At 47.8% G+C, this 13,614-nt stretch overlaps 1 protein-coding gene across 2 annotated transcripts in view; it reads left to right on the top strand.

The window, feature by feature from the left end:
• The window catches only part of kif6 (kinesin family member 6), a 466,382-nt gene that overhangs the window by 106,246 nt on the left and 346,522 nt on the right, over positions 1-13,614 (top strand). For both annotated transcript variants that reach the window (XM_078398770.1, XM_078398768.1), the window contains exon 6: positions 11,744-11,873. In XM_078398770.1, the coding sequence (XP_078254896.1) occupies positions 11,744-11,873 (130 nt within the window). The remainder of the gene's footprint in view (positions 1-11,743; positions 11,874-13,614) is intronic.

Below are 13,614 nucleotides of genomic sequence, written 5' to 3'. Positions count from 1 at the left end.
GAAATGACAAATCAGCGGCAAGGTGGCGCTGCTGGTAGAACTGCTGCCTCACAGCGCCAGAGACCCCGGTTCGATTCTGACCTCGGGTGCTGTCTGTGTGTGGAGTTTGGACATTCTCCCTGTGAGCGCCTGGGTTTCTGCCGGGTGCTACAGTTTTTTAGATTTCGATTTAGAGATACAGCGCGGAAAGAGGCCCTTCGGCCCACCGAGTCCGCACCGCCCAGTGATCCCCGCACATTAACACTATCCTACACACTAGGGACAATTTTTACATATTACCCAGTCAATTAACCAACATACCTGTATGTCTTTGGAGTGTGGGAGGAAACCGAAGATCTCAGAGAAAACCCACGCAAGTCGCGGGGAGAACGTACAAACCCCGTACAGACGGCGCCGTAGTCGGGATCGAACCTGAGTCTCCGGCGCTGCATTCGCTGTAAGGCAGCAAGTCTACCGCTGCGCCACCGTGCCTTTCCCACATCTGAAAGATGTGCGGGTTTGTAGGTGAACTAGGCCTCTGTAAATTGTCCCGCGTGTGTAGGATGGAATGAGTGAACGGGTGTAGGGAGTGGATGGGAAAGAGGGAGAACATAGAACCAGTGTGAACAGGTGATAGACAGTTGGCATTGTCTCCAGATGCCTAAACTAAATGGGGATATGTGTAGGAAGGAACTGCAGATGCTGGTTTACACCGAAGTCGGAACCAAAATGATGGAGTAACTCAGTGGGACAAGTAGCACCTTTGGATGGAAGTATTGGGTAATGTTTCGGGTCATGACCCTTCTTCAGTGGGGATACGTGATTACTGGTCAATTGTTCGATCCTGACGGCCGGTGCTGTCTGTGTGGAGTTTGCACGTTCACCCTATGACCGCGTGAGTTTCCTCCGGGTGCTCCGATCTCCTCCCACATCCCAAAGATGTGGGTTTTATATGTTAATTGGCCCTTGTGTAGGGAGTGGATGGGAAAACAGGACAACAAAGAACTAGTGTGACTAGATGATTTATGGTCGGTGTGGACTGAAGGGCTTGTTTCCACACTGTATCAATCAGTCAAAATAATGTAACCAAAACATTAATATTGGAAAGACAATGATGAGATTGTCAAATACCTCCTCTGGCAGCTCATTTAATGGTTTTGCTCTAACGTAATGCAGAGTGCTAAGACTGGGACATGTACATATACTTAATATGAGAAAATATAAATTTTAAAAATAGCATAAAATTATATTTTTAGGTCCAGACATTTGGCAAAATTATGGTGTACTGGAACATTTAACACTTACTTATATTTTGTATAATGCAATGCATAAAGTGAGACATTACAGCAGTGTTTATACATAGTTCTCCCATTTCAGGGCACCATAATGTTTGGGACACAGCAATGTCATGTAAATGAAAGTAGTCATGTTTAGTATTTTGTTGCATATCCTTTGCATGCAGTGACTGCTTGAAGTCTGCGATTCATGGACATCACCAGTTGCTGGGTGTCTTCTCTGGTGATGCTCTGCCAGGCCTGTATTGCAGCCATCTTTAGCTTATGCTTGTTTTGGGGGCTAGTCCCCTTCAGTTTTCTCGTCAGCATATAAAAGGCATGCTCAATTGGGTTCAGATCGGGTGATTGACTTGGCCACTCAAGAATTGACCATTTTTTAGCTTTGAAAACCTCCTTTGTTGTTTTAGCAGTAGGTTTGGGATCAGGTGGAGTTGGCTGCGCCTAACGGCTGCGGCTCTCTGGCAGTCTGTTGTCTTTTTTCTTTTTTTTTTTGTTTGTGTCGGTGTTGGGATGGTTTTTGTTTCTGTTTTTGGCTGTGTATGTGTGGTGGGGGTGTGTGGTGGGGGTGTGGGGTGGGGTGGGGGGTTGGGGCGGGGGGAAACCTTTATTTTATTAGGTCTCTTCCCCGGGGCGCGGCTCGGCTGCGGGCCTTAACATTGCCGGCGCAGCTCGGCTGCGGGACGTTTCAGTGCCCGGTGCGGCTCGGCTGCGGGCCTTAACATTGCCGGCGCAGCTCGGCTGCGGGACGTTTCAGTGCCCGGTGCGGCTCGGCTGCGGGCCTTAACATTGCCGGCGCAGCTCGGCTGCGGGACGTTTCAGTGCCCGGTGCGGCTCGGCTGCGGGCCTTAACATTGCCGGCGCAGCTCGGCTGCGGGACGTTTCAGTGCCCGGTGCGGCTCGGCTGCGGGCCTTAACATTGCCGGCGCAGCTCGGCTGCGGGACGTTTCAGTGCCCGGTGCGGCTCGGCTGCGGGCCTTAACATTGCCGGCGCAGCTCGGCCGCGGGACGTTTCAGTGCCCGGTGCGGCTCGGCCGCTGAACTTAACATCGCCCGGTGCGGCCGCGGGACGTTTCAGTGCCCGGTGCGGCTCGGCCGCGGGACGTTTCAGTGCCCGGTGTGGCCGCGGGACGTTTCAGTGCCCGGTGCGGCTCGGCCGCGGGACGTTTCAATGCCCGGTGCGGCTTGGCCGCTGGACTTAACATCGCCCGGTGTGGCCGCGGGACGTTTCAGTGCCCGGTGCGGCTTGGCCGCTGGACTTAACATCGTCAGCGCTGTTCGGCCGCGGGACGTTTCAGTGCCCGGTGCGGCTCGGCCGTTGGACTTAACATCGCCCGGTGTGGCCGCGGGACGTTTCGGTGCCCGGGGCGGCTCGGCCGGGGGGCCTTCCATCCCCTTGCGGGGGCTGTGCGTGTCGTTTGCCTCGGTAGGGGTCGAGCTGCCTGTCCGTGGGTGCGGGGGGAAGAGAGGGGAAGTTTTGTTGCCTCCATCACAGTGAGGGGGTGTTTGGAGTCACTGTGATGGATGTTTGTGTTGGGGTCGGGTGTCCTGTGTTCTTTTCTTTTTTGCTGTATTTTGTGTGACTGCTGAAATTTCGCTCGGTGTTGTGCCGAGTGACAATAAAGTGTTGTTATGTTATGTTATGTTATGTTATGTTATGTTATGTTATGTTATTGTCTTGCTGTAGAATGAACCGCCGGCCAATGAGTTTTGAGCTTGAGCAGATTGGATGTGTCTATACACTTCAGAATTCTTTATGCTACTACCATCAGCAGTTGTACCATCAAGGAAGATAAGTGAGCCAGTACCTTCAGCAGCCATACATGTCCAGGCCATAACACCCCCACCACCGTGTTTCACAGATGAGGTGGTATGCTTTGGATCTTGGGCAGTTCCTTCCTTCCTCCATACTTTGCTCTTACCATCACTCTGATATAAGTTAAGGGCCTGTTCTACTTAGGCGATTTTTTAGGCGACTGTCAAAGCTGTAGCAGATCGACAATATTTTCTTTTACCCGACGATAATGACCACGACAATGCCGAGTCAGGTCGAGATTACACCGTCTTCGGAAACATGGCGAAATTCCCACGCTGTCAATGCTTCTCCTGCGTCCTAATTTTCGCTGAAATCACTGACAAGTCGGTAAGTACTTGAGAGTTTTGAAATATAACATCTTGCCCGGGTTACTTGAAAACCAAGCTTCACGGTAACAAGGCATAAACTGGATTGACTTACAGTTTACTAATAGCACTATTAAGAAATTTAATTTTAAAAGTGGTTAAATGGACTTTTGTGAAAAGTGTGTGGGCGTTCTTTGAAAATGTACGGGAGATGCATATCTGGTTTCTGGGTTGCATATCTGAGTTGGGAGCCCACTTTAAATGTAATGGCTGATGGCCATAAACATCGCAAAAATTCCCACGCTTACCTGACCGTCAAACTGTCGCCTCCAATCTACCTGTCAAATGTCCTGACGGTAAACAAATTGGTTAAACACAAGTATTTTATGGTATCTTGAAATGACTTTACTTATTTTAATATTATGTGCTTCTAAATGCATCTCAGAGAACCTAGCAAACCTGGGGACAGCATGCGACAGCGTCCACAATAAGCAACGATACCTGGCGACAAGCCAGCTGTCGTCGAGAAATTTCACACCGGTTGATTTCTCAGCGACGCGCTGAGATCCACTACGATTCTTGGAAGACTCCTCACGATCATGCCCGCGACACCCCGGCGAACTGTCGGCGACAGCCTAGTCATCGGCAGTCGCCTTAAAATCGCCTAAGTGGGACAGGCCCTTTAATCTTCGTCTCATCTGTCTACAAGACCTTTTTCCAGAACTGTGGTTGTTCTTTGAAGTACTTCTTGGCAAACTGTAACCTGGCCATCCTATTTTTGTGGCTAACCAGTGGTTTGCATCTTGCAGTGTAGCCCCTGTATTTCTGTTCATGAAGTCTTCTGCGGACAGCGGTCATTGACAAATCCACACCTGACTCCTGAAGAGTGTTTCTGATCTGTCGGACAGGTGTTTGGAGATTTTTCTTTATTATAGAGAGAATTCTTCTGTCATCAGCTGTGGAGGTCTTCCTTGGCCTGCCAGTTCCTTTGCGATTAGTAAGCTCACCAGTGCTCTCTTTCTTCTTAATGATGTTCCAAACGGTTTATTTTGGTAAGCCTAAGGTTTGGCTGATGTCTCTAACAGTCTTATTCGTGTTTCTCAGTCTCATAATGGCTTCTTTGACTTTCATTGGCACAACTTTGGTCCTCATGTTGATAAACAGCAATAAAAGTTTTCAAAGGTGATGGAAAGACTGGAGGAAAGACTAGGTGCTGAGAGCTCTCTTACACCTGCATTAAGGAGGCAATTAAACACACCTGGGCAATTACAAACACCTGTGAAGCCATGTGTTCCAAACATTTAAGGTGCACTGAAATGGGGGGGGGGGGGGGGGGACTATATAAACACAGCTCTAATTTCTACATGGTATTCTATATAAATACCCTTTAATAAAATCTGCCAATGTGTACTTTAACCACATGTGATTTTTTTTCTATTACAAAATCTCAAATTGTGGAGTACAGAGGCAAATAAATAAATGGGTCTTTCTCCCAAACATTATGGAGGGCACTGTAAGACTACAAAAGTGCAAATATGTACTTTGAAGGTTCAACATTAACTCCAAGGGTGGCACATTGGCGCAGCGGTAGAGTTGCTGCCTTACAGCGCTTGCAGCGCCGGAGACCCGGGTTCAATCCTGACTGCGGGTGCCGTCTGTACGGAGTTTGTACGTTCTCCCCGTGACCTGCGTGGGTTTTCTCCCAGATCTTCGTTTTTTTCCCACACTCCAAAGACGTACAGGTTTGTAGATTATTTGGCTTGGTATAACTGTAAATTGTCCCTAGTGTGTGTAGGATAGTGTTAATGTGCGGGGATCTCCGGTTGGTGCGGACGTGGTGGGCCGAAGGGCCTGTTTCCGCGCTGTATTTCTAGACTAAACTAAACTAAACGATGATAACGTTCACTCCTCTGACCACGCTACTCAACATGCTGTGTTATCACCGAGACAGCAGGATTTTACAAAGAGAAATTTTGATTCTGCAGCAAAAGAGCAAACTGACCAGCCTCCTCAGTTGTCAAAACAACTAACAAACATGTGACAAGCTCATTAACTCCAATTAGCAACATATATCCAACTTGTTTCCAATCCTCAAGGGTCTCGACCCTAAATGTTGCCTAATCACAGCGGACACCAGTAGTTTCATCATCATTGCGATTGAGAAATCATAAGAATGTAAGAAATAATGGGCCATATAAGGCACTTTGACGTGCCTGGTTAATCTCATCTTTGTCCTTTAGTCCAGTTTCATGCTGGATCAGAGCTTTTGATTCCCATGTGATCCAAAAACCTACTTGAGCCAAAATCGTACAATTAGCAACGATCTCGACAAGAATTTTGTAGTATTTATATGTTAAAAATTGAATAGTTTAGTTTAGTGTTGTTTAGAGATACAGCGTGGCAACAGACCCTTTGGCCCCATCGTGTCCGCACCGACCAGCGATCACCCCGTACACAAACACTATCCTACACACTAGGCAATTTACAATCTACCAAAGCCAATTAACCTACACAACCTGCATGTCTTTGGGGTGTGGGAGGAAAACTGAGCACCGAGAGAAAACCCAAGCGGTCAATAGACAATAGACAATAGGCGCAGGAGGAGGCCATTCGGCCCTTCGAGCCAGCACCGCCATTCAATGTGATCATGGCTGATCATTCTCAATCAGTACCCCGTTCCTGCCCTCTCCCCATACCCCCTGACTCCGCTATCCTTAAGAGCTCTATCTAGCTCTCTCTTGAATGCATTCAGAGAATTGGCCTCCACTGCCTTCTGAGGCAGAGAATTCCACAGATTCACAACTCTCTGACTGAAAAAGTTTTTCCCCATCTCCGTTCTAAATGGCCTACCCCTTATTTTTAAACTGTGGCCCCTGGTTCTGGACTCCCCCAACATTGGGAACATGTTTCCTGCCTCTAACGTGTCCAACCCCGTAATAATCTTATACGTTTCGATAAGATCTCCTCTCATCCTTCTAAATTCCAGTGTACGGTCACAGGGAGAACGTACAAACTCCGTACAGACAGCACCCGTGGTCAGAATCGAACCCGTGACTCTGGCTCTGGTCAGGATTGAACCCAGGTCTCTGGCGCCGCAAGGCAATAACTATGCAGCTGCGCCAAAGTGCCGCACTTTCTATGGTGGGTTTTGAGTCAGCGATCCAAGAACAGTCCATGTACAAAAATCGGAACAATGAGATTCTTACGTAGCAGCAGCATGACAGGCCTATAATGACAACATAATAAACACAACAAAAATCACTGTCAGGTTTAAGAGATACCAATCATCTGAGGATCTGCATCAACTAACATCGTCGCTACTTTCAGAAGCCGATCTTTGAAGCTGAGTTGCATTTCATCCCATAATTGGATTCATATAAACTATGTACAAGGAAACATTCCTGACATGTTTTAGAACACAGATCATAGAAAAAGTACAGGGTGGACACAAAGTGCTGGAGTAACTCAGCGGGACAGGCAGCATCTCTGGAGAGAAGGAAATGGGTGTTGTTTCGGGTCAAGACCCTTCTTCAGACCCTGAACAGTCTGAAGAAGGGTTTTGACCCGAAACATCACCCATTCGAGTCTGAAGAAGGGTCTCAACCCAAAACGTCACCCATTCCTTCTCTCCAAAGATGCTGCATGTCATAGAAACATAGAAAATAGGTGCAGGAGTAGGCCATTCGGCCCTTCGAGCCTGCACCGCCATTCAATATGATCATGGCTGATCATCCAGCTCAGTAACCTGTACCTGCCTTCTCTCCATACCCCCTGATCCCTTTAGCCACAAGGGCCACATCTAACTCCCTCTTAAATATAGCCAATGAACTGGCCTCAACTACCTTCTGTGGCAGAGAATTCCACAGACTCACCACTCTGTGTGAAGAAATGTTTTCTCATCTCGGTCCTAAAAGACTTCCCCCTTATCCTTAAGCTGTGACCCCTGGTTCTGGACTTCCCCAACATCGGAAACAATCTTCCCGCATCTAGCCTCTCCAACCCCTTAAGAATTTTATATGTTTCTGTAAGATCCCCCCTCAGTCTTCTAAATTCCAGCGAGTATAAGCCTAGTCTATCCAGTCTTTCTTCATATGAAAGTCCTGCCATCCCTGGGATCAATCTGGTGAACCCGTTTATTCCTACTCTTTGCTCCCTGTCCGCCAACCAATTCTCTATCCACCTCAACGCTGAACCCCAAATACCGTGTGCTTTAAGTTTGTACACCAATCTCCTATGTGGGACCTTGTCCTACTGAGTTACTCCAGCATTTTGTTTCTATCTGATTTAAACCAGCATCTACAGTTCTTTCCTACACATGGAAAAAGTACAGCACAGGGAGGGACATGCCATGCGGCCCACAATGTGTGTTCTACAAATGTGGTCAAGTTAAACTAATCTCCTCTGCCTGCACGTGATCCATAACTCTCCATTCCCTGCATATCCACATGCGTGTCTAAAAGCACCTTAAACGCCACTATCGTATCACCACCACCCTAGGAGGCGTATTCCAGTCACAGATCACTCTCTGTGTAAAAATAGTTGTCCTGTACCTCTCCATTATACTTTTTGCCCCTTTTACCTTGAAGCTATGCCCTCTAGTCTTCGAGTGGAAAATATCAGTAGTTTGATTGATTGAGAAAAAAGGGATGCCATTTATGAAAGAATGAAAAAAGTAGGAAAAGTGAGACAGATAAACCATTTCAGTGAAGCTTTGTATGAGAGAAGGAACCTGCAGCCAGTTTTAAAATAAACATTGTCTGCATCTTTTGAGTTATATTGATTAATTGATCGATTGAATGATAAAGCATGGAAACAAGCCCTCTGACAATCGATCACCCGTTCACACTAGTTCTATGTTATCCCACTTTCACATCCACTATCTACACACTTGGGGCAATTTACAGAGGGCCAATTAACCTACAAACCCGCACGTCTTTAGGATGTGGGAGGAAACCGGAACTAGTGCAATCAACACGGTGCAGTAAAATATAATTTAAAAGGAACTGCAGTTGCTAGTTTACACAAAAAGACACAAAGTGCTGGAGTAACTCAGCGAGTCAGGCAGCATCTCTGGAGAAAATGGGTAGGTGATATTTTGGGTCGGGACCCTTCGGACTGATTATTGGGTGGGGGGAATTGCAAGCAACAAAAGAGCAAGATCAAGCAGGGTCTGGCAACAGATGACCTCAGGCAAGGAGGTTCCTCGATGGCAGCCTGTTGGCCAGGGTCGGTGTGAACCCACCATCGCTGCAAACAGTGGAACTGGTTGACCAACGATTAGTGGAGGAAGGGGGGGAAAATGCGGGAAAAGCCAGGAAGGGTGGAGAGGCCTGTTTGTGAAGTTGCCTAGAATTAGATAATTCACCTTCCCCTAGGTAACAATGATCTATCCTGCATTTTCCTTGCTCTGCATCCCCTCATTTTCACACCTTACAATTCCTTATCTCTGTGCCTCCCTCTCCCCGACTCTCAGTCTGAAGAAGGGTCTCGACCCGAAACATCACTCATTCCTTCTAACCAGAGATGCTGCCTGTCCGGCTGAGTTACTCCAGCATTTTGTGTCCATCTTTGGTGTAAACCAGCATCTGCAGTTCCTTCCTACACATTCAACGTCCATATCATTGGGTTGTAAGGAATATGAGGTGCTTTTCCTCCAATTTGCGTGTGCCCTTACTCTGGCAAAGGAGGAGGCCCAGGACAGAAAGGACAGTATGAGAATGGGAAGGGGAGTTAAAATGGTTAGCAACCGGGGAGACCCAACAGGCCTTGGTGCACCGAGGGTAAGTGTTCAGCGAAACAGTCGCTGAGTCTGTGGTTGGTCTTGCTAATGTCCAGGAGGCCACATCAGGCTCACCGGATGTAGTAGATGAGGTCAGAGGAGGTGATTTGTAGGGTTTGGCTTATGGTGTTCAAGAGCCAGATGGTTGTTGGGAAGAAGCCGTTTCTGAACGGCGGCACGGTGGCGCAGCGGTAGAGTTGCTGCCTTACAGCGAATGCATCGCCGGAGACCCGGGTTCCATCCCGACTACGGGTGCCGTCTGTACAGAGTTTGTACGTTCTCCCCGTGACCTGCGTGGGTTTTCTCCGAGATCTTTGGTTTCCTCCCACACTCCAAAGACGTACAGGTATGTAGGTTAATTGGCTGGGCAAATGTAAAAAAAAATTGTCCCTAGTGTGTGTAGGATAGTGTTAGTGTGCGGGGATCGCTGGGCGGCGCAGACCCGGTGGGCCGAAGGGCCTGTTCCCGCGCTGTATCTCTCTAAATCTAAAAAATGAACCTGGAACGCACGGTTTTAAGACTCCTACACCAGGATGGTGTAGTTCAGATCACTCATGGTTTGGTATTGTGTATATGTCCATGATATACAGTTATTCCAGAGCAATAGAGCCAATATCAGTATGGTTGGTGTAGTAAGGGACTGCATATGCACTGTAGACACAAAATTCTGGAGTAACTCAGCGGGACAGGCAACATCTCTGGAGAGAAGGAATAGGTGACATTTCGCGTCGAGACTCTTCTTCAGACTGAGAGTCAGGGGAGAGGGAGACACAGAAATATGGGAGGGTAAGGTGTGAAAACGAGACATCAAAAGGAACGAGGATCAAGGAAAATCTAGAATTAATCATTGTTAGCTAGGGGAAGTTGACAACGAAGCATACAAAGATAAAGGTTAATTAGGAAGACAGTCAAACTGGTCGGAGAACTAGGATGGAGGAGGGATGAACAGAGAGAGAAAGTAAAGAGTTACTTGAAGTTAGTTGAAGTTGAAGTTCTCCAACTTTAGATGGTTCCTCTGTCCCTCTCTTCCCCTCCTCCTTCCCAGATCTCCCTCTATCTTCCTGTCTCCACCTATATCCTTCCTTTGTCCTGCGTACCCTGACATCAGTCTGAAGAAGGGTCTCGACCCGAAACGTCACCCATTCCTTCTCTCCTGAGATGCTGCCTGACCTGCTGAGTTACTCCAGCATTTTGTGAATAAATACCTTTGATTTGTACCAGCATCTGCAGTTATTTTCTTATACTTGAAGTTAGAGTAATCAATATCATACCGCTGGGGTGTAAGCTGCTCAAGCGAAATATGAGCTGCTGTTCCTCCAATTTGCGCTGGGCCTCACTCTGACAATGGAGGAGGCCCAGGACAGAAAGGTCAGGGTGGGAATGGGAGGGGGAGTTAAAGTGTTCAACAACTGGGAGATTGGCGGCGCTGCCCTAGCAGCTGCGGCTCACCTGCGGTCCATTTGTCTTTGTGTTTTTGTTGTTTTTTTTGTCTTAATTGTAGTTGTGATGTGGTGTTTTTGTGTTTGTGTACTATGTGTGTATGTGGGGGGGAGGGGGGGAACTGTAACATTGTAAATATGTGTCCCTTCCGAACGGAGACCCGACCTTTGTTTTCTGGGTGGTGTCTCCGTTCCTGCTGCGGCCTACCATCGGCCCAACTCCTGGAGCTGTCGGCCTCCAGGGCTCTGGTTCGCAGAGCCCGCGGATCGGACTTACCATCACCGGAGCCGGCCGTCTTCGGAGGCTGCGGGAGCGGCTGCGACTCGCCTTAGGCTCCGGCCGCGTGGATGCCGACATCGGGAGCTCCGGCAGCGGCAGCGGGTTCGCCCGCCCCGGATCGCGGGGCTTGGGTCGAGGACATTTCACCGTCCGGCGCGGCCTAAGATATGCCGCGGGATATTTCTCTGCTGGGCGGGGGCTTCAATGTCGGGAGCCACGACCGCCCCGACGTGCAGCAACAGCGGCAGCAGCAGCGTGTTCGCCCGCCCCGGATCGGACTTATCATCGGCGGAGCCGGCCGTCTTCGGAGGCTGCGGGGGCGGCTGCGACTCACCTTGGGCTTGGCCCGCTGTGGACCGTTCGGTGCGGCCTGCAACCACAACAACCTGATTGCGGGCGAGGACAGCAGGAGAAGGGAAAGACATTGTGGCCTTCCATCACAGTGAGGAGAGAGAGGACTGGAGGAGACTCACTGTGATGGATGTTTCTTTGATGGATGTTTCTTTTTTGTGTGTTTTTGGGGTTGGGTAATTTGAATGCCTATTTAATGCTTTTATTGTTGGACTGTGTTTTTGGGGGTTTTGGGGTTGTGTAATTTGAATGCCTATTTAATGCTTTTATTGTTGGACTGTGTTTTGGGGGTTTTTGGGGGTTGTGTAATTTTAATGCTTATTTAATGCTTTTATTGTTGGACTGTGGGTGACTGAATTTCGTCCAATATTGGATGACAAATAAAGCTATCTTGAATCTTGAATCTTGAATCTTGAATCAGGTAGGTTTAGCCAGACTGGACGGAGGTGTTATAAGGTGTACCTGGTGCTTTATTTTGATCGTATTTATTTTCATCCATTAGCAAGGTGACCATCATGGAAGATTCCGACCAGCACATCCACCTGAGGAATCTCTCCCTCCACCAGGCGAACAACGAAGAAGAATCTCTCAACCTGCTCTTCCTGGGAGATACTAACCGAATGATAGCAGAGGTGAGTGAGCACTTTCAAAGCCTGAGCTTGATATCCAGGTAAAGTGATGAACACTCAGGAAGAGAAAATATATATTGAATCTTCCAGAAAATGTAATTTAATTTTCATTTCGAGATACAGCATCGGAACAGGTCCTTTCGCCCACCGAGTCCAGGCCTACCATCGATCACCCGTTCACACTAGTTCCATGTTACCCCACTTTCCCTACAGGCTAGGGGCAATTTACAGAGGTCTACAACCTTCAATCCTGCATACGGGCGGTGATACAGAGAGATATAGGACAAATGAATGAAAGATATGCAAAAAAGTACCAATGATAAAGGAAACGGCCATTGTTGGCTGTGGGCTAGGTGAAAACAAGTTACGGATAATGAGACTCAACAAGACGACTTTGAAGCTAGTACGACTTGGATGGGGGAGCGAAGGAGAGGGGGGATGCAATGGTTACTTTAAGTTAGAGAAATCAATATTCATATTCATATTCAAAGATAGTCCCAAGGTCACCAATCAGGTAGATAGTAGTTCAGCACTGCTGTCTGGTTGTGGTAGGATGGTTCAGTTGCCTGATAACAGCTGGGAAGAAACTGTCCCTGAATCTGGAGGTGTGCGTTTTCACACTTCTAAACTTTTTGCCCGATGGGCGAGGTGAAGAGAGAGAGTGGCCAGGGTGCGACTGGTCCTTGATGATGCTGCTGGCCTTACCAAGGCAGCGTGAGGTATAAATGGAGTCAAGAGAAGGGAGGTTGGTTTGTGCGATGGTATGGGCTGCGTCTACAATTTCTTGCGATCTTGTCTGGAGCTGTTCCCAAACCAAGCTGTGATGCATCCTGATAACATTCTTCAAGCAGGAGGTGTTTGTAGTTGGGTTGGGGAGAGTGGTAATCTCTAGTCATTAAAATCTTTTCTTGAGCAGACATACGAGTAAAATCACAGCAAAAGCCGGTCAGAATATGGTAAGTCCTGGATAGAGTGGATGTGGAGAGTCTAGGACCAGAGGGCACAGCCTCAGAATAAACCATAGAAACATAAATAGGTGCAAGAGGAGGCCATTTGGCCCTTCGAGCCAGCACCGCCATTCATTGTGATCATGGCTGATCATCCACAATCAGTAACCCGTGCCTGCCTTCTCCCCATACACCTTGATTCCACTAGCCCCTCGAGCTCCATCGAACTCTTTTTTAAACTCATCTCTTTTAAAGGAGATGAGGATTTTTTTTAAAGGAGATGAGGAATTCTTTTAAAGGAGATGAGGAATTTTTTAAGCCAGAGGGTGGTGAATCTGTGGAATTCATTGCCACAGAAGAGGCCATGTCTTTGGGTATTTTTAAAGTAGACATTGACAGGGTCTTGATTGGTAAGAGCGTCGAAGGTTACAGGGAGAAGGCAGGAGAAGGGCTTTGAGAGGGAAAAGTAGATCAGCCTTGATCGAATGGCTCGGTGGGCCGAATGGCCCAATTCTGCTCCTATGACTTATGATCGTGAATACAGTGTTACAGAATGTGCAGGTAAGAAAATGTGCAAGAACCATAACCTAAAATATTTGATAGGAACTTATTTTGTTGTTTCAAATACACTTTGTCGTTAAAAGCTTATCTTTAAAGTGTTCGAATGGCCTAATTCTGTTCCTGTGCCTTATGGTCTAATGGTCTTCGTGACAAAACCCTTTGAATTAAAATCTTTGCCTCTCCCAATTTTCTCTGATTCTGCTTATGATCTCTCAACTCTCCCACTCCCTCTCGCT

Source organism: Rhinoraja longicauda, chromosome 5 (assembly GCF_053455715.1).
Source record: "Rhinoraja longicauda isolate Sanriku21f chromosome 5, sRhiLon1.1, whole genome shotgun sequence".
NCBI lineage: Eukaryota > Metazoa > Chordata > Chondrichthyes > Rajiformes > Arhynchobatidae > Rhinoraja > Rhinoraja longicauda.
Note: the sequence above shows the minus strand (reverse complement) of the source record. Positions and strands in the feature narration are given on the sequence as shown.